The sequence below is a fragment of the Agelaius tricolor genome, unplaced genomic scaffold (genome assembly GCF_023055355.1).
Source record: "Agelaius tricolor isolate 1412-34295 unplaced genomic scaffold, bAgeTri1.0.p SCAF_1, whole genome shotgun sequence".
NCBI classification, from domain to species: domain Eukaryota; kingdom Metazoa; phylum Chordata; class Aves; order Passeriformes; family Icteridae; genus Agelaius; species Agelaius tricolor.
The window spans coordinates 80,460,561-80,484,168 of record NW_027269261.1 but is presented as its reverse complement, the minus strand read 5'-3'; the positions used below and the strand labels follow the sequence as shown (position 1 = coordinate 80,484,168).

The window sequence follows — 23,608 nt, the reverse complement described above, 5'->3', positions numbered from 1 at the left end:
TACAATTACCTCCTCTGACAGGAACATTTTGGTTTAAAAATAACACTTTCAACAGCATTCTGCTCATGTCTATGCTACACATGAAATCCTTTTCCATTGAGAACAGTCTTACAATATCCCATATGATGTATATTATTCATCTAAATAATGAAATAGTTGGGTTTTGGAAAAAGTTTCAAGATGCTAGACTTTTGAGATTCTGAGAACTAATGCCTTTCATATGCTGGCAAGACTAAACTTATAATCAGTTTGTGGCATTACTGTGGCTTTAACAAATGCATCACTTCCTTCTAGCATGCTGAGGACTGAGGATTTTTTTCATACTTGGGCCTTATTAATGTATGTTGCTGCTGTAATTAAAAGAACATGGACTGTGTACTGCATCTGCCAGCCAAGTTTTCAAGCACCTCCCTGATGGAACATAGTCCTACAGGTGTTTTGGCCATCTGTCTGTTAAATGAAAGGTTTGGAGGAACAGCAGACAACAGAAACTGTTCTGAAGTGCTATTCCAAATCTGGACTTCTGGATTAAGTGTTAAAACTTGCATCATCAGCACATTCTATTCACAACAGGGTATTTGTGCTGTATTTTTAGAGTGTAAAAACAACTTTTAACCTGAGAGGAGAGAGCATTCTTTTTTTTTTTTTCTGGAGATAATAATTTTAAGCTAGAAAAGATATTACTTTTAAACAGTTGCAGTGCTTTGACTTGGTACAACCAAATTAGTGAAAACTTTTTTTTTAAAAAAAAACATGTTTTGGTGGACACTGCTTGTCTCTTGCAGTGTAAGGATGGGGTTCCAGCATCAGTTTAAGCTGCTCCAAGTTTTTGGTGCCGTGATCTTGCATTAACATTCCTGTTCTTTCTCTTGCCATGGATGCTAGCGTTCATGTGGTTTATGGTTTATTAGGTGAAAGAAGTAGATCTAGAGAAGATAAATTTTGTAAAAGAAAGTTTCACTGGACATTTTAGTGCACGTTGCTGTGCTTCACTGCTGTCCCTTTATGCCTTGTGCTGGCAGTAATGTTCCTGCAGTCATCTGAGTCTGTTGGAGTGAAACCCTGAAGAGACTAATTCCAGTCTGATGCTCTGGGAAGTCACACAAGTGCTTTTGTCAGCAGGGAGGAGTGTGTGGCAGGGGACTGAAGGAGGGTGGGATTCCCATTTCAGAGGCAGCAAGCTGTGAGGGTGGTTTGGCTACATCACCACCACACCACACCCGAAACAAGGTCCTGATTCTGTCCTGTTCCAGCTGCTGCTCTGCTGGCTCAGGCGTTTGCTGCTCCCAGTGCCTTGGTTCCAGGCCTTCATATCTGACAGCCAGTGGTGTGACTGTGCCTTAGCGTGTGTCAGCCAAAGCTTATCATCAGCTGAGCCAGTAATGCATCACTGCTGCTGAAAGGGGAAGGTCCTGCTTCCCTCTACTCCTGCCTGTGTCATGCACCCCCTTCCCTCTGGCAACTGTTTCACTTGCAGAAGCATCTGTGAGCCTCTCCACAGTTTGTTAGATGATGAAAGAAGCCTTGCTGGCAATAGAGTAACTGGTGGTTTTCTGCCGCTGTTGTGATTTAGGTTTGGGGAAGAGATGAGCAACAGCAGCTCATGGCTGGTTCACAAGGAGGAGGTCCTGCTAGTTGTGTTGAGCTTTTAGTTTGTCTCAATCAACTTTGTGAAACCATACCTGAAGCTTATGTTCCCCAGTGTAGTGGATGACTAAAAGGAGCTAAGGAGTAGATGTGCCAGCTGCCCAGCAGGTCAGGCAGGGTGGAGAGGAGTAGCAATGGGGGCTGCTTTGGAGAGCAACCTCATGGGAGTCCAGTGCACATCTCTGCTCAGGAGGGGGAAATGCTGTTTCTGCTGGTTCAGGAAAGCTACTGAAATTTCATTAGCAAAATGATTGATCATTACACCATTTGATTAGAAAGGACTGTGCACCACCTGTTACTTCTTCACTTAAAAGACTACTAAGCAGAGCTTTGGAACAAAGGCTGTTGGGCAATGTGATTTTTCATATTGCTGTTATTTTTCAGGAATCATTATAAATTATTCTAACTGAGACAGTTTCAATCATGAAATGCACTTTTTATTTTAATCCTGGGTTTAACTAATTTTTTTCAATTAAACTGAACATTCAGGTAAGACTGCTTAAAAAAAAGTAGAGTGTAACTGTAAACTTTGCAGTAACTAGCTTTTAAACAGAATTTTAGTCAACTTCAATAGATACACACTACATAATATGGAACAAATAGTGATGAGGCACAGAGCAGGGAGATAGCAGGTGAGCTTGTGAATTGCTGTAGGCTCAGAAGGGACATTATTAAACATCATTAATATTATCATTAATATTATTAAATAATATTATTAAATTAATATTAATTAAAATATAATTAATATTAAATATAATTGTTTAATATCATTAAATATTTGTAGATCAATAAGTTATTAATCTATGTAGCAAGATCAGAGAGATAACACTCATCAGCAGGGGAGAAAATTGTTTTCAGTCCAGATATTAGAGTCTTCTCTGTTTGTCAGGTTTAATGTGCTCTTTTAACAAAATTGGTTTGGAGAAGAGGAGACAGGAAGGCATTTCTAGCTTAGTCCTATGGGAGACTACCAGTGTGCCTTAGTGTGGAATTGGGTCTGTTGCCTTGCGAGGATGTGTGCTTGTTCAGTGCTTGCTTGTCCTATTGTGGGTGTCTGCTAAGATGCTGGATAAGAGGAGGGGTTTGGTGTAGTGGTGGCTTTTTGTTAGTATCTATTGTTAAGTCTCATCTTTTTATATATATATATATATATATATATATATGTGTGTGTGTGTATGTGTTCGTGTGTGTGTGTGTATGTGTTCAAGAAAAATATCAAATAATACTGTCAACCACTTACCAAAACCAGTTTTTAACAACAAAGATGCATTATTTGTGTGCAAATAAGAATGAAACTATTTTTGTTTATTAGTATACAAGGCAATTGCTATTCATCCCTCAGTAATACTATTTTTGAAAAGTATCATCACAAAATGTAAGTAATGTGGCTTCAGTTCTATGTATCTGCTCATCATTCTGTGATTTTCTTCCCTATCATTTTACCTGATTCAAACTCCTCCAGCAGAAAGTCTATGTTTTAAAAGTAAAATTTACTTAAAGCTTTAGGATTTTGAAAAACAAAAATTCATGCCATTCAAGGAGGCTTAAAGCAGTTCAAGAAATGCAGTAGTTGAAGAATGTGCAGAACAAACTCCATGGAAGCTTGTTGATTGTATGCTTACTGCCATAATGTTATCATTTGTCAGTCACATCTCAGCTTGAATTTAAAAGCCTGTTAAATGATTGAACTGGTTTTTGTTCTGTGGAGATTTCCAGTGTGTAACTTCAGATTGAATTGCTTAGGTTGCATAATACCGATGTTATTTCAAATCAGAAGTTGATTTGTATATTAATTTTATAATAAACATATTAATTTGTTACCTTATATATTATTTTGATTTGGTCTTTATTTTTTCTAATACAGGTTTGTTGTTGAAGGGCATATTCCATATATGAATGTTTTCCAGCATTTTCCGGAGAAAATGAAGTTATGTGGACTTGATCTTAAGATCTTTTGTGTAGAGGTAATTTTTTTCTTAAAGGAAAAGTTAAAAAAAAAACCAATCAAAACCTAGTTATTTAGTGGTATTTTCATCATTTTGGTCACTGTACTAATAAAAGTTGATTAAATCTATTGTTATGTAATACAGTTGATGTTTCAGAGTATTGGAGCCTGGCAGAACCTGTGCACTCTGTGACTTGGAGTGCTTTAATCTTTAACCAGTCTTATTATACTGATTACCTATGTTAGAATGAAATCAATAAGTACTTGTGGAGAAAAGGGTATTCAGAACTGCTCTCAAAACACTCAGAAGCAGGATTTAGCTTCAAGTGTAATGGCCATATATTATCCCTTTTGGTGCTTATTTGAAAGAGCTATTAAATTTTTTTGCAATTCCATATTCTTTTCATAAAATATGGTTTAGATGCTATCCCTTGTTCGGTTCTTTGCTGTACTGATTGAAATACATCAAACCTAAAATCTACGTAAGGGAATACAGCTCTTCTAGGAACTGAATAGTAATGGACAGACTTGAGTGAAATTTAGTTTCCCTTATTAAGATTCTTATGTATTGTGGTAACAATTGCCCAATGACATTTCTGTTGCAGATAAAAATTTATTATGGATTTTTGAAGTGTGTAAATAAAATCTTAGCTTTTAAGAGCAGAAAGCAGCAATTCTGCCAAGCCCTCACTGATGATGTTGCTAGTAACATTAACATTCTCCAGTATGTAGCTTATATTCAGCAAGTCATGAGTTGTTCAGGGGTTGTGCCTTCTCAGAAGTTTTGGCATTTTTGGGTTTGTGTTACTGCTTTCCTGTTTGGATAAATGAGAATTATGACCTCAATTTCTAAAAATCAGGAGATAAATTTAATATAAAAGCTTTTGATTTCTATGTCTTAGAAATTTCCTTAACAGAAAATATGTTAGGTTGAAATATGAGTATAAACTTGGTTTTCAGTCTTTGTCCTTCTTTGCCTTCATCTTCTGCTTGAGTTTTTATTTTGTGAATTGCAACTGTAAAGCTTGTAGCATACCTGAAAGTGGGAGAACTGGTTCACCGAGAGGAGATGAGTTTGCTTTGGAGGATCCTACTGTTTCCTTTTAGGATAGGGCTGCTCCCTTCACTTCCAAAGCATTAGTAGATATGCACACTAACCAGGTAATCTCTTAACTGTGTTTTCACTGAGATATAGGTGTAGTTCTCTAGGCTTACTCAACCATTTGTTTTCCAGCCACTGTATTATTATTGTGGCTTCCTCTTTTTAGAAATATCTGCTCCTTACTCTACCTTCAATGTTTCTTTAGTAAGGCATATACTCAGTTGTATTTAGTTTTAATGTTTTTTTACTACATTATGAGGCTGATAATTGCAAAATTCTGACTAGCTCTTTCCTACATCTCATGTTTCTCACTGCAGCACTGAGATTACCAATGTCTTACTGTGTCTAGTTTTGGCATCTGAGTTTTGAGAAATTCAAGAGATGAGGTTTTTGTCCTGGAGCAGGAAATGAGATTGTGTAATACTCCATTCTGAAAATATAGCTTACATTCTTTTCTGCTTTGCTCTGTATTGAATATTTTGTAGACAATTATCTTAAAAACCTTGATGATATTATGGCTGTTACAACCAGGCGTGTAAGTTGCTCTAATGCCATTATTTGTTGTACTTCAAATCTGGTGAATATAAGCTGCAAACATATTCCAAAATATTGATAACTGACAGGACTATTCCATATGTCTTCTTTTTAATTTTGAACAGATTTTTAGTGCATTTAGTTGTGTCCTTTGCATCCCAAATTTGAATCAAGAAGTAATTTTGTTACAGTAACTTGAAGGATTTGAATCATACTAAATATTGCTTTATCAGTGAAGTGCAGATGAAGCCTAACTTGATGAGGCTCATCTTGTATATAAATATTCTCAGGGCCTTAAAGACTTTTTTTAGTAACAATTTCCCACATACTCAAAATATGCTGAATTTGTGCAAGGTTGAAGTTGTTACAGGTGTTAGAAAAGTAAATGCAATGTTATTATGAAGTGAGTCACCTACTTTCTGTGTAGTGGCATGTGTTTGTGTACATGCACAAAGGGTTTTTTATGACTTGTCACTTAGTAGTTTCCCATATACAAGGAATGGGACTAGTTTCAGGCTTCCCATCTGTGATAAATTTCTGTGTTGTGTAATTTAGGAATGGAGTCTGTATCACTGACAGTTTTTCCTTGTGTTGCATCCTATTTAGCAGTTAGAGGTGATTGCAGTATCTGCTGTACAAGGAGAGGCTGAGAGCTGGGGGTTTATCACTGAGGAAGGAAGGCTGGGGGCAATGTCAGTAATGTGTATAAATGTCTGTCAGAGAGGAGTGAGGATGGCATTGGGCTTTCTTCTTGGTGGTGTGCAGTGGAAGGACAGCACTCAACTGAAATACATGGCACAAACTGAAAAACAGGAAATTCCATTTGAATATTAAACTTTTTCACTGTGTAAGGGTGATTGAGTGCTGGAACAGGCAGTCCTGGACCACTGTAAAGTCCCTGTCTTCAGAGGTACACAAAACCTGATGGGACAGAGTCCTGGGCAGCTTGCTGTAGTTGATCCTGCTTCAGCAGTGGTGTTGGACTCCATGGATCATCTCCAGAGGTCCCTTCCAACCTCAAGTATGCCTTGAATTCTGTTCCACCTTTTCAGTATAGGTGGCAGATAGGCCCTTCATATTTTGGTAGTGGAACAGCTAACAAGAAGAGCATAATTCTTCATTCTGCTAAAACTGAACTTTATTTAAAATACCTGCCACAAAGGTATGGTTGTATCTGAACACTTCTGTCCAGAGGTCTGGGAGCTTTGAGCATGATTGTCTCATAAAGAGAAAAGGAGCCTCCAGCTCTCTGTACTATCTTTAATCATGATATATAACTGTTAGACAGGTGTCAGGGCCCAGCTGGAGAGAAGTACTACTCAAAAGTGTTGTCCGAAGGATAAAAGTACTTCATAGAAGATCTTTAAGAAAAATGAGTTGTCTTCCATATGTATTTTTCTTTCCATTGCTCCAAGTCAGTTTTCTAAGCTTTTACTTAATTAGTCATCTTATTTATCCCTTCCTCTATTAAATCATGTGTATATTAGAAATTAGCCCTTGGAAAATAGGTTTTACCTAAATGAGTGAGTGAGAGGGTTAACAGGGCAAACAGCAGCAGCAGCAGCAAGATGCTCCTGTTTTGTTCAGAAGTTCTAACTTTCCAGTGCAAGGAAGGAAAAGCAAAATTTCCTTTTTCTAAAACAAGTATTCTCATTCCATTTGATTAAAATCTTTTTGTATGTATGAAGAAAGAATAAGATACATAAGTTTTTGGGTTTGTTCTGTGCAAGGAGGTAAAGTGTTTTTTTCTTGTATTTGCAAATTAACTACAGTAGATCTCTGGTCATCCTAAGGCTTGTGCCAGTAGCCACTACGTCTTTGATAAGTGCAGTCATCTTTTCTGCTTTAGGTGGAAGTCACCTTTGTTCCCTTTTTAATGCACATAGGATATCTAGGATTTTAGGATATCTATTTCTTTTAAAACCCATTAGTATAGGAGTTAAAATGTATTTGTAAATTATTAGTAGTATATATAAAGTTCACTGGAATATTTATTTTCAGCTTGTATTATTTTATTGATATAATCTGTCCTCCAGCTTCACACAAATTCCCTCTTTTATTTCTGCATGAAGTAGGGATACATCTTTAAGATACACATTCTCCACTTTGCTTTTAGGGATTTATCTTGATCCTTATACAAAATTGATTAAAGCATCCCTTTTGCCTTGAACTGTCAACAGTTTGTTTTTGCCATAGGTCTGTCTTGCCATGCATTTTTGACTTGGGACTGTATACCAAATTATCTTTCAAGTATTATTTTCTTGGGCTTGAAAGTTGGTTGTGCTTTCCTGCCTCAAATTTACCTTTAGCTCTCGTTACTTTTATAAAACACACTATTTTTTTGTGTATTTTACCTTTAATGCATTGTAAGTGGAATTTTTTTAATGTCCAAAAGGAATGCTTCATTTTGATTCTCACATTCTTCATGCACACACAAATTTAAATATATGTGTATATATAGGTAAGCAGGTCACTCCCATGGATGTTGAGCAACATGATTTACTAAAGTACTGAAGATAACAACCACGTCACTTTGGAGTATGTGCTGTGTGCAGCAGGATAGGTGTAGTCTCATAAGCATCTTTCAGATCCTGTTGTGCTAAAGAGCTTTGGAAGTGATTGTCTCTGGATGCACAAGTATTTGGACTTGGCAAGGAGCATGATGTGTGACCTCAGAGAAGTTCCTTTCTCTCAATCTCTTCTCCAAATTTAAAAGAAAACTTTAGGAAGAAATGAGTTAAGAATATCTTTTTTTCCCCCAGTGAATGGGGGGGGGGGCCTGGAGGAAGTTGAGCTTGGTGGGTCAGTTGAATTCTGTTCAGACCTGTCTACTACCTTGTCCCTGAAGACAAAAAGAATGGGTATTTCCTGAATTATCCTTGCTACTTCTTCTGCCCCTGGGGTGTGGTCATGGAATGGCTTCTCTCTATAAGCCTTTCTCCATTCCCCCTTCCCCTTCCCTTTCTCTTAGGTGGAAGTAGCTGCACAATTCTAAATCCACATGTTTTATAAGGAGTGTTTTAGTGTTGACAGTGTTGTTGAAACACCTTGCTGCCTAGGAATCTGTATCTTAAAAATTCTTCCTTTTTTGTTCTGTAATTCAATTCCATAGTCTCTTTTTTCATGTTTTTTGTTTGTTGTTTTGTATAATCTGGAGTATTGCTGCCTGTAACAAGGAATGTACTTACTTAAAAAGATTTGACCTTGCCAGCATGATAAAATTACCGTCTATACTGCTTTTTGATTGTCTTAGTAAAGCTTTTTTTGTTTCTTTTACACACGCAACTTCCAACTTAGATTAACAGAAACACTGTTTAGTTTGAATTCTGCTCTAATTTGCCTATTTCCATCCCTGGATGTCTTGATTCTTAAATTACTCCTAGCATTACTCCTCAGAATTTTCCATGATACAGAAACACTTTCCAGACTTCCAGCTGAGAATGATGTTAGCATTCTTCCTTACCTTTGCCTGTGGAAAATTCTTGAATGCATCCTGGTAAAGCAGCAGAAATATACTCTGCTAGTTATAAATCTGTTGTGGACAAGAGAGATGAATCATGAAACTCAAAATCACATGCCATGATTTTTTTCCCTTTTATCCCACCTAACTGGAAAGCTTATTGTTCTTACCTTCTTGCTGATACCTTGTTTCTTTCAGGTTTAATGGCTTATCATTCTACATTAAAATTGTGTTTCTTTTTGTGCTGGATTAGGCCAGTAGCTCTGTGCAGCTCAGTTGTGTTCAGTTAAATAAGGACTTTGAATTAATGCTCCATTATGAACTGATGTTGGCTTTGATGGAAAATTGAACAGTTTGAAAACAAATGTTTGTGCTCTATAATTCATCCAAGGCTTTCCTTTCCCTAAAGGTGTCCTGTGGTAGGTGTTGAAATAGATGTTATAATGTATTTATAAAATAGACTGGAAGTCTTCAGCTCTTTTGAGAATATGCCAGTTGAGCGTGAAGTGTTTTGTTCTGTATGATGCTTTGGCTTTATTTGATTTGTGTTGGAGGAGTACGTACCTTGTTCTTATGCATTTACACACACACCCTCCCTAGCTTGGATTAGTAAATTTCTTTCCTCTTTTATTTAGGAATGAAAGGTTTCCCTGAAGAATGTGAGAGATGATCATTCTTCTCTATTCTGCCTGGAAACTTTCCAACTCTTTTGTTTCTTCTTGTACAGTATTCTATAGTTTGTATTTTCTTTTGTTCTTCTCTTCCATTTTTTAAAATGTTGCTTGGTTTTATTCTTGGCAGCATTTTGGTATCCATGTTTCTCTAGCACTAATCCTTCTGTCACCCATTTTTCTGTGTCAGCTTCATTCTCACTTCTGATGATGATATGAGAGATCTGATTTCTGAGATGAATTTGCCAGGCTGTTCCTTTGCTAGCAAATCAAGCATGCTTCTGTTTTGCAGCTTTGTTCTTCATGATGCTTTCCTGCAGAGCAGCTCTTCAGTTTTGATTAAAGTGTGAGTTACGTTCTTCCAGTGAGACTTAGTGGTAATTTTGATTTGGTTCCCCTTTAACTTTACTGTGAAAAAGGAAGAAGGTTTTTCAGATCACCTTCTTATGGGAGCTGGAGTTTCAGTCCACTCTCCCCTCTCCTCTCCTGACCTTACAAAGGTTGTTTGACTGACAGGATATTTTTAGCTTCTGTTTTTCCCATTGCCATAGTATTAATTTGTTCAGGATCCATGCCAAACTAATCATTCTACAGTTCCTGAATCTCCCCTTTTACATTTTTTTAAATACTGCATATTAAAGTGGAGAGCCCTTTGATGTTTAGAATTTCTTAAGATTATTTAAAAAACAACATTTGTTTTTCAGAGAACTCCTCAGTTATTTCCTTGAAGCTTCTTGTGTGTAAATTATCTGGGCCTCTCCTTTGTAAAATACTCCATTTTATCAGATAGTGGTTTACTTTTTTGCAGACATAATTTTTCTCTTCCTTACATGTGATTTTAATGCAATGGATTCGTATTCTTTTTCTAGTTATAGCACAGTCTTGCTTTTCTTCCTATTTCATGACATACCTATTTACCTGTGGCATTGAAATTCAAGAATTTTGGGTTGTTTGGGTTTTAAGTTTCCCTGCTGCTTACAACTTAACCACCTTTACATTGTGTTTCATTGCTGAATATCTGTAGTTTCTTGTCTCTTTTTTTTTTTAATCTAGGACAACGTTGTCTCTGACCATTGCAGTCAAATGCCTCCCCTTTCTTCAAAAAGGGGGATCTTTTTTTGGTGGTTTCCCTTTATCCAATTATCCCACAATAAAAAGAGGAATATGGCAGATCTGTCTGGGAATGTAGTGACCTACCAGGACTGTATTTAGAAAGATGTACTTGAGAACAAGTTTTAAACTCAGGACTTGTATCTTTGTGCACTACTACAAGTCCCAGTGTGGGACTTGTCTTCCACATTATAAATGACATATAGTGTTAATCATTTATGTTACAATATGATTATACGTTCCAGAGTTTTACTGCTGCAGATGGGTTAAAGATATGGAGCCTCACATTTGTATCCTTTCTCTCATTCTCTTCATTACAGGCAATATTACAATCAGAATATGGTTGTTAATACTTGTACCACATAAACACTTTGTGCCTTGTGACCGTCCAACAACTCAGTAGCTCAGTAAAGCTGCTTTGAATTACATGGGGATGTGCCACAAAAATGTATGTGAATCAATTCAGCTTTGTTCAAGCATAGTAAAAGCCATTTTGTTTTGTAAATTTAGCTGAAAAGTTTAAGTAATTTAAGACGCCTCCTGATTTTGATTTCCCTGTGAATGTTGGGGGCAGAAGAACTGTCAGGTAGCCTGGAGGAAAACATAAAAATGGAGGGTTTCTCATGGATTAAGGAAAGACAGTTGCTCTGTGATTTAACCTGCCATATACAGGCAAAAGCAGGAATTGGTTAGTCCTTAGCTTTTGAGCATAATGGCTCAATTTAAAAAAGAATTTGGCACTCAATCCCCAGTAATTTCTAATAATCTTTACCAGGTTGTTACAAAGTGTGAGGGGGCTCTTGTAAAATATGCTGCTGGGATTGGTTGAATAATTTGTTTATCTTCTGACCAGAAGTAGCATCAGTATTATGGGTTTATTGAAAACTAATTCTTTGAATTTACAGTACCTAATAACACAAGGAAACTATCACTCCTGTATCTAAGTGTATTGCTTGGCTTATTCACATTGGAAACACTTGTTTGCATTTTGGTTTGGATACCTTGAGCTGCTTTTGTTTTGTTTCCTGCAGTCAGAAGCATATCACAGATATTTTACTGTGTTTGAAGTGTATAAACTTAGATAGGATCTTCCCTGGGAAGCTTTGAAAAGTAGCTGCTCTCTCACTTACTGAGAGTATTTTCATTAGGTCACATAAACGTAGATAGCAGGGAAGGATAGAGATTAGCAGAGGGACTGTTATTAGAGTACTGATACTTCTCTCTTCTTGCTCTTCTGGAGGTCTGTGCAAGTTTGCAAAGCTTGAAAACAAGGCCTAAGGACTTTTTCATCATTCTTTTCAAACTGAAAGAATTAATAATCTTCTCCCATAATAAAAGATCACTGATGACCCTCATTGCACCACAGGGAAGAATGAGTTCTGTCCTTGAACCATGAAGTGCCCAGGGAAAAGCAGAGGGGATGGTGCTACTTAGGAATGTCTGTAGAGTGTTTTGCTCATAGGTTGTGGCATCAATTCATATGAAATTGTAATATTGACCACTGAAGATCCTTGGAAATCTCACCATGACTGTTTTTAGCATCACTAAAAATAGAGGTACTTGTCTTGCTCTTCAGGCCAATGTGTCCCTTCAGTTTTCTCCTGTAATTCCTTGATTTGTACCCTAAATTGAATGGAATGTGGCTGAGTGCTTTCATACAACAAATGATAGTTCATTCTTTGTGAATGTTTTATATCAAAGATGCTATTTATGGTACTGTAATTTCATCAAGTTAAAAGCAAAGGATTAGAATTTACTTCATTACAGAGTTTGAGTATGTGAATAGAAGTTCATAAACTTGAGTATTTCATAAGTGCTGGTGTTTCTTTAGTTGTGGGTGTGGATTTAGTCTCCTAATTATAGTACTCTTCTAGGAGGGACAGGTGTAGTGAATCACTGTTCTAAGGCTTTATGTTTCTTGTCCCATTGTCTATGGAGTGGAATTCTCTGTATACTTTTGTATTGTGAATATTGTGTGAGGACAGCGTACTGAAATTGTTATTGTGGAGATGATTTATAATGTTTGGTGACTGTTTTAGTGTTGCTAATTGGTAGATGATAACAATGCTATGCTAGTAGCAAGTTAAATAAATTTCTAGTCTGAAGATGGTTTTTTAAATAAAATGGTCTGCTGACCATTTTTGATGAATAAACCATGTAGGAAAAAGTAAAATGAATATTGCTGATACATGCAAAGATTACTTACACAGGCAGAAGGAATTTTTAAAGAATGATAATTTTGAAAAAAAAAAAATCCAGTGTAAACAAAGGTATACCTGCAAGTTCCTTAGTTTTCATCATTCTGTTAAGTCTTTGTTTTTTTCACTTTTCCTCTCTTTTTTTCCTTAATAAAATTCTGGATTCTGTGTGAGCAGTTTGGAACAAATCAAATATTCCCCTTTTTGTGATATATAATCTTGTAGCTTCATAATTAGGAGAATACAGCTGGAGAAATATTGCTTGAAATTTCTCAGACTTCATTCTTGTCCAACAGCTAACATGAATATCTTTATTCTAGGCAGAAAAAATAGTATTAAGTAAAGAAAAATTGGTTTGCAGTGTTCTCTGAAAGCTGGTGTTATCAATGCTGCTATGTTCAGGTAGCAGCCTTAGTTTAAATACCTGTGTGATTTTATTGATACAGGTTTCTGTAATCCCTTTATGATGCAGTTTTTGAACACGCAGTTGTTTTAGACCAGCTACATTAAAGTTGTTTTCTAATAACTCCTGACATCTAATGAAGAATGGAGATGAAAAAATTTTATATTAATGTATGAATCTATAATGTACTGTATCTTAAATGCTATACAGAGATTTGATTGAGTGTTTTGCTGTTCTTACCCTTCCTTTTGTTGCAGAAGAACTGAGAGGTACAGAGTTACAACAAGCATTATCAAACAGGGACAATTTTCTTACAAGAAACAATTAATATTATCTACTTATCTTTCAACCTAAAGAAGAGGTGACTAAGAGGAAGATGTGGTGATAGTTTGTAGAACATGTTCAGGAGCAATTGTTCAATGTCTCTTCCAATTCAAGGACTGGGAGGTATCTGCAGAGGTTGCTGGTTTACAGGTTCAGAATCAAACAGCAGCAGATGTGGCTTCATATGTTTTGTGGGTAACTGGTGAAACTCCTTGCCTTAAATGATGCTCTGGATGTTAAAAGGGCCAGATGCTGACTGTACAAATGTCATGGAGGAATAGAGATCTGGAACAAAAGAATAGTGAGATCTCACTGCTGAGTCAGCCACAAAAGGTACAAAGCTGGACAGATGTTTGGTAGTGTTGTGGCTTGCTTGGTTCTTAAATTCCTCCCTACACATTTTGCTTGCTCGCTTCTGGGTGCAAGGCTAAATAGATTGTTTTGATTGATGTGGTACAGTCACTTTTTTTTTTTGTTCTGGGGTTTCAGTTAGGCTTTCAGTTTGTGGGTTTTGTGTTCTGGGGAGACTTTTTTAAAGATCGTAAAACTTCATTTTTCATTAACTAGTTATCTTAGAACAACTCTTTTAAAGTCATAGTTCAAGCCTTTAAGTTAACTAAATACGGTCTGATAAACTTTCACATTTAGAGATCTCAGGGTGTTTCTTATTCAACTTGAAAAGTGTTGAGGAATATTAAATGGTAAAAGTATACAAAATCATTGCATAAAAGGGGTATGTCTAGCCTACAGCAAAGAATTCTAAGCAATAAATATTACACATTTTGCTTAAGCAAAACTTTGCTATTTAAAAAATAGCTTGTATTTTTCTAGTGACCTTTTGGTTTGTTTTGATGGAGGAACTATAAAGGAATTGCTTGGTTAATAACTCACAATGTAAAATTCCTTACTGTTGAGTAGTAGTGATGATCCCAATGCCAGGAGGAAACAGGAACACTTGCAAGAAGCCTGGCCTAGAAATGTAGCAAGAAGAGAAACATGAAAAGCCATGTAAGAATAAATAAATTCTAGGTCATGAGGGAGCTCCTGGGCTGACAGGGACCGCAGCTCAAGGGGTTTCGCACTTTACCCTTAATATTTTTAAACAGTCTTCGGTTCTGTGCAGTCCTCTTTTGGCCCTAACAGCAAGTACAGGTCCTGATTTGTGAACAGATTAAGTTAATACTCTATCTTCTTTTCATTTCTTTGAATGCTGATTAAAGTTTTACAATTGAGCATATGAAATTTAGGAATTACTGAAGAGAACATGCATTTAGCTGAGACTGTAGAAGTGCTCTAGGGTATAGTCATTACAATTTCATCTCATTTTGTTTCTAAACCAAGATAACGTCTGAGGTCAGCATGCAGGAAGTAGGGAGCTGCTTGGAATCTTTTCCTTCTTCTCATTTAATATGGCGTTCAAGCCTGCATTAGTTCAAGCCACGTGAAACCAACTCAGTTGCAGAATATTTGGTCCTTTCTCCTCCTTTGATGCTGATGATTCCCCTTGGTCACAAGACTGCTGCTGGGCTGGGCTCTCAGGGCTGGTGTTGTGCTGCTCTGTCCCAAGGTGGAAAACTGGGAAAAGACACCTGCCTGAGGGACTGGGGTGGGTTTGTGCCACAGTCATGAAGAAACCTGAAGATTTTCCAAATGCTGTAAAATGGTGCCTGTATTTTTTTTCCACACTGGCTTTTTGAAAGGATTTTGTATCCCTTAATAATCTGCTACTAGCTAAAGCACATGTCTTCAAGTCATCACACAGCTCTTAGGAAACTGCTGACTTATGGATATGTACATAACACTTTAAGTTTTGGTGGATTGCATGTATGTATTTTAGTTTGGGTCTGATTCAGACAGAGTAATTCCTGACTAAATCTGTTCATGAACTCATAAATGCAGGTCAAAATATTTGCTGTTTTCTCCTGGAGAATTTGGACTAGAATGTTAACAGCTTTCTGCTTCCCTGGAAAGCTTATCCATCAGACTGGCTTTTAGACATGTTCCTCTGTTTGCTGAAGTCTTCCTCTCAAAATATTCCAGGTCTAATGTGTAAAAGCCTCTTTTCCTGACTAAAATTTGAATTACCTTAATTGCCATATGATCTTTTTATTTCTTGTTTTCAGTGGTAACTACTTAAAGAATTCAAATTCAGACAGAAGGTGTTCATTCTTATTTATTAAAAAAATCTTTTGAGAGGGATAAAATTCTATCTCTACAAATTCTGCTCATCAGCTATGCTGCACTTACTTTCCCAAACAAGGAGGGATTCCTGCTTTGGTCTGCTGGTGTTTTGAGATACCTTGTAATCTTAAGGTTTTTTGGAGTGGGTGTGTATCTATCAGAGGGGCTTTTTTCTCTGCCTAACTCTGTATTTTTTGTGCATTTTAGCAGGTGCATGCAGTACTTTTTCAGGGTACAAAGTAGTGCGGAATGAAAAGAAGCAAGGGTGAGGCTTTTATTTGAAAGAAAAAAAGCTGAGGAGGAAGTTCACTGCTGAAAGGGTTATTGTAATCAAGTTTATCATGAGAGCTTGCTGTTGTGTAACAGAAACTCTAGCTTGTCCATACCTGTCTTTAAGCATTACTTAATGAAGAAAGAAAACAAACCTACCAAAGTATTTATGAAATTCAATAAAATCTGTTTCCAAACTCTTAGATTTCAATACATTATGGCAGTTCAGTTCCTTATTGGAGTCCTCTCTGTGTTTTTAGAAAGACTACATTTTTTGGAAAAGTGATACTTGACACAGTTTGCTTGTGAGCGTGAACAATGTAATGCTCAAGCACGTGTCTCTCGTGGTTTATTAATATTGAAACTCATTTATTCAAAAACCACTTTAACCAGGAATCATGTAATGAAAAATATGTCTTCCTCTGAAAGTAGCCCATTAAAAAGCCTGTTAGGCAGCCAAATATTTTTTTTTCCCCTAGTAAAGGAGTACATCTGTAATAGACGTTCAGATGGCTTTTTTTCTTTGTATGTAGGTTGCTGGCTCATCCTCATGCCATCTTGAATTCTTCAGTAAAGAAGAACTGCCTGGATCAGTTTAATGCAGTCTAATACCCTAGCACCTTTTTTCTCTCAAAAAGGCATAAGCTTTGTTTATTGAGTCATTTTCTAAAATTAATCTTTTTGCTATGTAAAGGCCCTTCTCACTTGCTCTACAGCAATGACCAGGAGTAATTTGGGATTTTAGGATGTAGTAGTTGTTGCAGCTGAAACAGTTATTAAAAGGAGAGTGGAAGTGAGAGCCTGCCAGTGTGACTTTTGTGATTTTGAGATGGTATCCCAACTTCTTTTTTCTTCCCTTCTGCCCATTTGTGACCTGACGCATAACTTGGGCAACCTGTCTCCCTGTCTTTCAGGTGGACAAATTGATTTCCTTTTATTTTTTCCTTCTGCTTGATAGGAGGCTTGTAAAGGAGCAACTTTACTTGTGTGCTTGGTCTCTTTGTCTTTTCTAATGGAAGAAGTTCCACGAGATGCATATTTCTTTGCAGTTACCTAAATGGAGTTCTAGCAGTTTCACCTGTCTTCTTCTTGTCATTTGGTTCCCTTTTAATAATTCCAGGCACACCCTCTCACTGTTACATCAGCATCTGTATGTGATTCATGGATATCAGGGTTTGGAGAAATCTATCCACTCATTTAAAATGCTATCCACTCATTTTAAATACTAATTTGGGTGTAAATTTCACAGTTAATACAGTCCATGTAAAAATGAGTGCACTGAGTCAGATGTGGGGCTCCTGGAGTCTGTTCTCCTGTTTCAGATGTGACCAAGGAAAGGAGGCAGGAGCAGGGTGCAGGGGTTCCTCCCTGTCCATTTTCACACTCACCAGCAAATCACAAGCCTAGGGTGTTTCTATACAGCAGTGGTGACAGTGCTGACGATGCCATGGAATCTCAAGATGGTTTGGGTTTGGGTTTGGGTTGGAAGGGACCTTTAGAGAGTCTCTACAAACATTGCCTATGTCTTTTCTGTATACCTTTTGCTCTTACAAAGAAGGCTTTCCTGAAAAGACTGCTCAGAATCTAACCATGTTACAAAGTTGCCTACATTAAGTTTTTTCCAGATAGGTTAAATGGAAAAAAAAAGTTTCAGTATTTCCTATTTTTTCAAAGTTTGTATTCATCGTAATACACAGTGTTAAAGTACCTTTAATTTGTGTTTGATGGCTATTAGATTCGTTTGTGGCTGTTCCAGGTGTGATGGTGGTTGTGCCTGAGAGGTAGATAGAGGTCAGGCAAGGGGGAAACCAATGTTGTTTTAAAATAAATTGGCTGTATTTGTTGATGTAGGTTTATATGGGAGGTAGCTAGATTAGTAGTACTGTAAGAATATACAAAAAACATGAAAAATAAAATTTGTGACCATGTTAATGATCTAGTATTTAATAATTGGTCCACAAGGTAATTTCATTCAGTTTTAAATACTAATTTGGGTGTAAATTTCACAGTTAATACAGTTATTGTCTCTACTGTCAAGTCTTTTGTGCAATCTGCATGCACTGTGGCTGTTGTCATCCCACATCAGGCTCATGCTGCAGATGACCAGATATATCTGAACCAGTTGAGCAGCAGAAGGAAAGTAAGGTGAGCCAGGTGCCATAGAGAACTTGACTACTCTCCTCATTATTGGTACCTGATTTTACCTTATGTAAATGTAAAGCCAGCTTAGGTTCCTGGGAATGTGTGTTTCAATCCAGGCAGCATTCAAAGATCTTTACATGCACTAGGGTAGCCATTTGGTTTATTATTTTTACAATAAATATATTTTATTTTATGGGCATGCCCTGCTTTACACAAGGTGTGAAGCAGAATTCTGGATTGTGTTGCAAAAACCCATTCCTCAACCCTCATAACTTGTTGTTTTCCAAACCTACAAGTTAAATGGCTTTATTAATCCATTTCCTGGTAAGTTTAGTACACTCTTTTTCAAACTCAGTCTAACTTGAATTTGTCATCTTAAAAATGATGAAGCCTTGCATATCCAACGCTAAACATTAGAAGATTCCCTAAGATTTACAAAAAGCTGATAATGAAAAAATTAGTCAGATCTTATTAGGTTCCAGTATTAAATGATCATTAAAGAAATCCCTTGGGAAAAATGTCCAGTGTGGAATATAAGGAGCACAAAGTAGGTAGAACTTCAGAGAATGTGCAGGCATGGGGAAAAAAGGATCCCAGGATGGAAATGCACAGGTAAAAGGATAAGGAAGGGAATTCTGCTGCAAAAAAAGTACTGAACAGGAAAGAAAGATGAAAGGGAAAAATATTAAATGAAGAATTTAGAATAACTGTATAATTATTTATTTTCAGAAACAATAGAACATTATCATTATAACATAAGTTGAGTTGTGAATATGGTGAATAAGTAAGTTATAGGATATTGTCCTGACACGGGTGAAGGAAATGGCTTACACAGTTATCCAAGAAGAGAGTCAGTCAGACCACATTTAAAACAAGAAACTATGGAGCCTGCAAATTGTTCTAGAAAGCCAGCCAGTGCATACTGTTTTCTGCTTGTTGATCAGCAATATTCTGATATTGTCCAAACAAGTAGGAGAGGCTGCAATCTTGGCTTACTCAAAACAATTACCTGTTACTTGATCTGATTATCATGCTAATAGTTTGGCTCCTCTGCTCCTGAAAACCAGTTTGTTGTTTTCTAATACAGGTGAAAAATGCCATGTAAGTTTGAAAGATAAAGACAACTGATTTAAATAGTTTAATGAATATTTATCATTATGAAAATCTTGTTATAGACACTTTTTCACTGACTCAACGATGTGTATTTTGTTCTCCTGTGCTCAGAGGGCAGGGGAAAGTGCTCTCAAGTAATACTAATCTTCTATACTGCTTTCTGGAGTGACCTTATTTGTCATATGTGGGAATAAGAGACAAAGATTTAAAAACAAACCTTAAGAAAAGGTCTTGGCAACCTCTGTAGCCCATCTGGACAAGTTACAGACTCTGTCAGCGTTGTTGATCAGTCTTGGAGGAATCCCAGCTTGCGAAACACCTGAAAAGGCTAGCAGGTGGAATAGCTTTAAAAGGGTTTTTTGTCAGTCTTCCTGGAATTATTAAGTGCCCTCAAGGGTTTGTAACTTGAGTTTTATATGTGGTTTTTATTGTTTTTCCCAGGTTCCCAAAACAAGATGAGAGCTTAGTAACTTCATGTGGTGATGGACAGGGGAGTTGTCCTAATATATACCACACAAATACATCTTGAATTTTTTAATTTATTATTGGATAAGTGAAAGTTATACTTGGAGGGTGTGTGGCATATGATCTAACACTGTCCTCTATTGTCCAAGTACTCCTCCCTTGGGGTTTAATCATGGGTTGCTGGAGGCAGAGTTTTTTAACTGAAGGAGGGAGGCCCTGGCTCTGGGTCTTGCTTTCCTAGTGGATTTGCTGGTTGACTTCCAGTGCAACTTGTTTTATCAGGTTCTTTTTTTTCTTTTTTACAGAGATACATAGCTGTGTAGAAGGTGGTAACTTTTACTAATTTTGAGGCTCTTGTTTACAGCATCTTTCTTTTTCTTAATATTGTCTCAACATTTGCTGTGTTGGTTCTGTGGAATTTGGGAGTTCTTTCTCTTTTAACCCTCCCAATATGTTTGAAATTTTTCAGAATAAAAGATTTTCTGTGTGAACTCACAGCTCTTTCAGAGTTAAACAGAGTATGAACAGGGCATACAGTGACTGGTGAAAACAGCCAGTGCTTGGTTACTGCAGAAACCCTTCAGTGTCCTTAGCCCTGACCTTTCAGCCCTGTGCTGTGTCCCAGGCAGGTGTGACCTTGTGCTGGATGCAGCTGTGCTTGCAGCTCCCAGTTCCAGAGGTGACTGTGCTGCTGGAAGCAGGGGTTCAGTTCAGCCTCACCATTGTGGCACAGTGCTGGGACTACTACAGGGAATGTTTTTGGGCTTAGGCTTTAAACCCTGGGAAACAGCAGTTGATTTGGTTGATCTTTATCTTCTATTAGGATGCACATTTTAAGTGTTTTCTGATCTCTTATGAACACACATCAAGAACAGTTTTTGTCTGTTAACACTGTTTTTAAAATAGTCCAAGTGGTAGCTCTCAGGCTTGATTTTTATTTGTAGTTTTTATACCACTTGTTTGCCTTCAGAAAAAAAAAAGCATTGGTTGTCATTGCTAAGTTAAGCATTCTCTAGCCATTTTGAAAAAGAACCCAATTGCCTTCTGTAAATTGCAAACAAAAGCTTTGAACCAAAAGCAGATATTGGGCAGAGGGAAGAAGGTTTGATTGACCAATACCTAGGATAGGAAAGCTGTCTTCTTGCTCTGGTACAGGGAGAGAAGCTCAGGTAAAAGGTGATAAAGGTGTCTATTAGAGTCCTCCAGTTAAGATCTATATTCCTTAAAGTAGCTCAGTGTCAGATTAGACTTTGGATAACTCTGTTGGTGATAGTTTGATGTTTGAGAACGGGAATGCTTCAAAAGACTAAATTCCCAGTGTCTTCATTTATTTTCACCTGTGATATATTATTAAGAAGCTACTAATTCAACTGCTTTTCATTAGGGGAAAGCATATTTCCTTGCTATCTAATTATGAATAGTATTCTTGTAATGTTCTTATTTGAATTATGTGGGACTTCAATTTTTCTCCCAGTACACTCAAGAGAAGTTACATATGATTCAGGTTTTGTTCCAAGATTGGCTTGGTATTCAATTTAGCACTGCTTTTTAGAAGGAATGGGAAGTACTGTGAGCCTGGTCTTCTGCAGAGCTCTGGTAGTGCAAGTTTTTCTTGTTTCTCAAGATAGTCCTGGAGCAGTCTTAGCCAATTTTAACACTGTTTAGAAACTATAATAAACATGATACAACTTCCTAACTGTTACAAAAAGCTACATGTGTAATAGTAGGTGACAGCAGAATTATTCATTTGCCTAAGCATGTGTTCATGCAAGTCTGAACTGCAGTCTGAGGGGAGATCATTTAAAAAGAGACAGTGTAATGTTGGTAATCACTCAAAACAAAATTTGAGCATTGGCTACAGAGCTTTTATTAAAATAGATGAAGGCAAATTATTGAATATAACTACATTAGGTCACGTCATGTCTTGTTGTAAACACAGTTACTCTGTTTGTAATCTGAACTAAAAAAAGAGCAGAAGCCTGCATTCACTGTTGTTCAGAAAAGTTTTGAAGCTGTGCATAAAGTGTAAAACCCTGCTAAGTTTCTTTTAATGGAAGGTTCCAAATGTACAAATTGACTTTATAAAATATGAATACATGATAAAGTGCTCTGCTGAATTAGAAAAATCCCTGGCTAAGGCAGAAAAATCATTGCTTTTTATACATTTAAAATGGTAAAGTAGCCTGGACAACTGAAATTTTTGCTTTTAGAGGTAAATTCAAGTAATCATTTTAACTACAGAAAATTAAGAATATTTAATGAAACAGCTCGGGTATTGTGAAATGAGGGTCAAACCTCAGATCCATACTTACGCAAACTTCAGGTCCTTCTGAGTTCATTATGAATAAACATGTCAAAATCTTTCTGTAATTTATATTCTCCTATAGCAGCAAACCTGAGTACAAATTGTGAGAACTTTCTCATGCAGCCAATGGTTTCAAAAAGAGAATTTCAGATTTATAGTCACTAATAAATATGCAAATATGGATTTTTTTTTTTAACTAAATAACATGAAAGATTCTGTGGAAGGGTTCTAGAGGATGTGGGCCTGGTGCTGAATGGGAATATGGTCACAAAGACCAAGGAGAAGGCTAAAGTGATGATTGGGTTTTTTGCCTCAGTTTTTAAGAAGCAGTTTAGGGAATATGTGAATGAAGTGGGCATATGAAGATTCATGGGCTGCGATGAGATGCTGCACAAGTGTTGAGGCAGCTGGCTGGTGTCACTGCAAGGTCACTGTCACTAAGATTTGAGCAGTTCTGGTGACTGCTCAAGTCCTCAAGGGAGACAGAGCATCCTTCCTCTCTGCTTGGCACTGGTGAGATGCATCAGGAGTGCTGGGTGCTGCTCTGGGCTACCCAGTACAAGGGAGACATGAATGCAGTGGAGTGAGGCCAGTAAAGGGATCTGGATATGGGGGAGTGGGGCCTGGCAAATGGGGGGAGCTGAGAGCACTGTGACTGTTCACCCTGGAGCTGGAGGATATTCAGGGCAGGTATGGTGTGGTGCCTGCAGGAGGCTGCAAAGGAGGAAAACCAGATCCTCCTTAGTGCTGTCCAGTGACTGGATGAGATGAAAAGGCCACAAATTGAAATACAAGAAGTTCCATTTAAGTGTAAGGGGAAACAAAATCTTTTTTCGTTTGTACATTGGAGTTGGTCAAACACTGGAGCAGATTTCCCACAACCCTTGGAAGCTGCCATCTGTGGAGATGTTCAGTATCTGACTGGATGTGCTCCTGGGCACCCTGATTGAACAGACCCAAGCAGGGGCTTGGATCCAGTGGTCTCAAGCAGTCCCTGCCAGCCTCCATCTTCTGTACTTCTGTGACCTCTTAGCTCTTTAGACAGTTCACCCTCAATTGCATCTCTATTGTTTTTTCCCAAAGCTCTCAGTTTTGGAGCATCTGGATGCATAATGAGCATTTCACAAGAAAGGTGGTGAGGTAGTGGAAGATCTGAAGCAACTTTCTGTTTTTTCCTTTGTATTTCATGGGATTTAAAACTAGCAGTTTCTCTTTGCAGTACTGTAATGTGGCTCCATTCTTGCATGTGTGTACAGTCATAGTGTGCTAAAAGAATCTGTATAAATAATCCTGTATTAAACAATTCAGAATTTAGCATCAATAATTTTAAATAGTTGACAAATATGGTAATAGAGCAAATGTATAACCCCTCCAATCCTGTCTTTCAGTCGTGGCCTCTATATGAAGAAGTATTCAACAAAATGCATGAGCTTGCAGCATTTTTAGACCTGCCTCGTTTTCCAGATATAACAGAAAGCTGCTTTCTTCATCCAGACATGCTGTGCATGAAGTACTTGATGGAAGCTAATTTACCTGGTAAATATTTTCCCTAGCCTGAACTGATAAAATTTTTTTGTGGTTTATTAAACTCTAGCAAAAAGGCTTAAATTACTACTTCAAAGTGCCTGCTCTTTTCCTTTAATTTATTCCCATTTCAGTTTGAACCAAAACATATTCTTTCTGTAGAAAGCACCTTCCTCAAACATTTAGAGTACGTGTTATGGGCCCAGATATGCAG

The 23,608-nt window shown here is 37.2% G+C and overlaps 1 protein-coding gene across 1 annotated transcript in view; it reads left to right on the top strand.

Moving 5' to 3' along the window:
- Positions 1–23,608, top strand: part of TAF1B (TATA-box binding protein associated factor, RNA polymerase I subunit B) — a 45,701-nt gene that overhangs the window by 10,687 nt on the left and 11,406 nt on the right. Inside the window, exons 8-9 of the mRNA XM_071440989.1 lie at positions 3,512–3,611; positions 23,259–23,406. Coding sequence (XP_071297090.1) covers positions 3,512–3,611; positions 23,259–23,406 — 248 coding nt within the window. The remainder of the gene's footprint in view (positions 1–3,511; positions 3,612–23,258; positions 23,407–23,608) is intronic.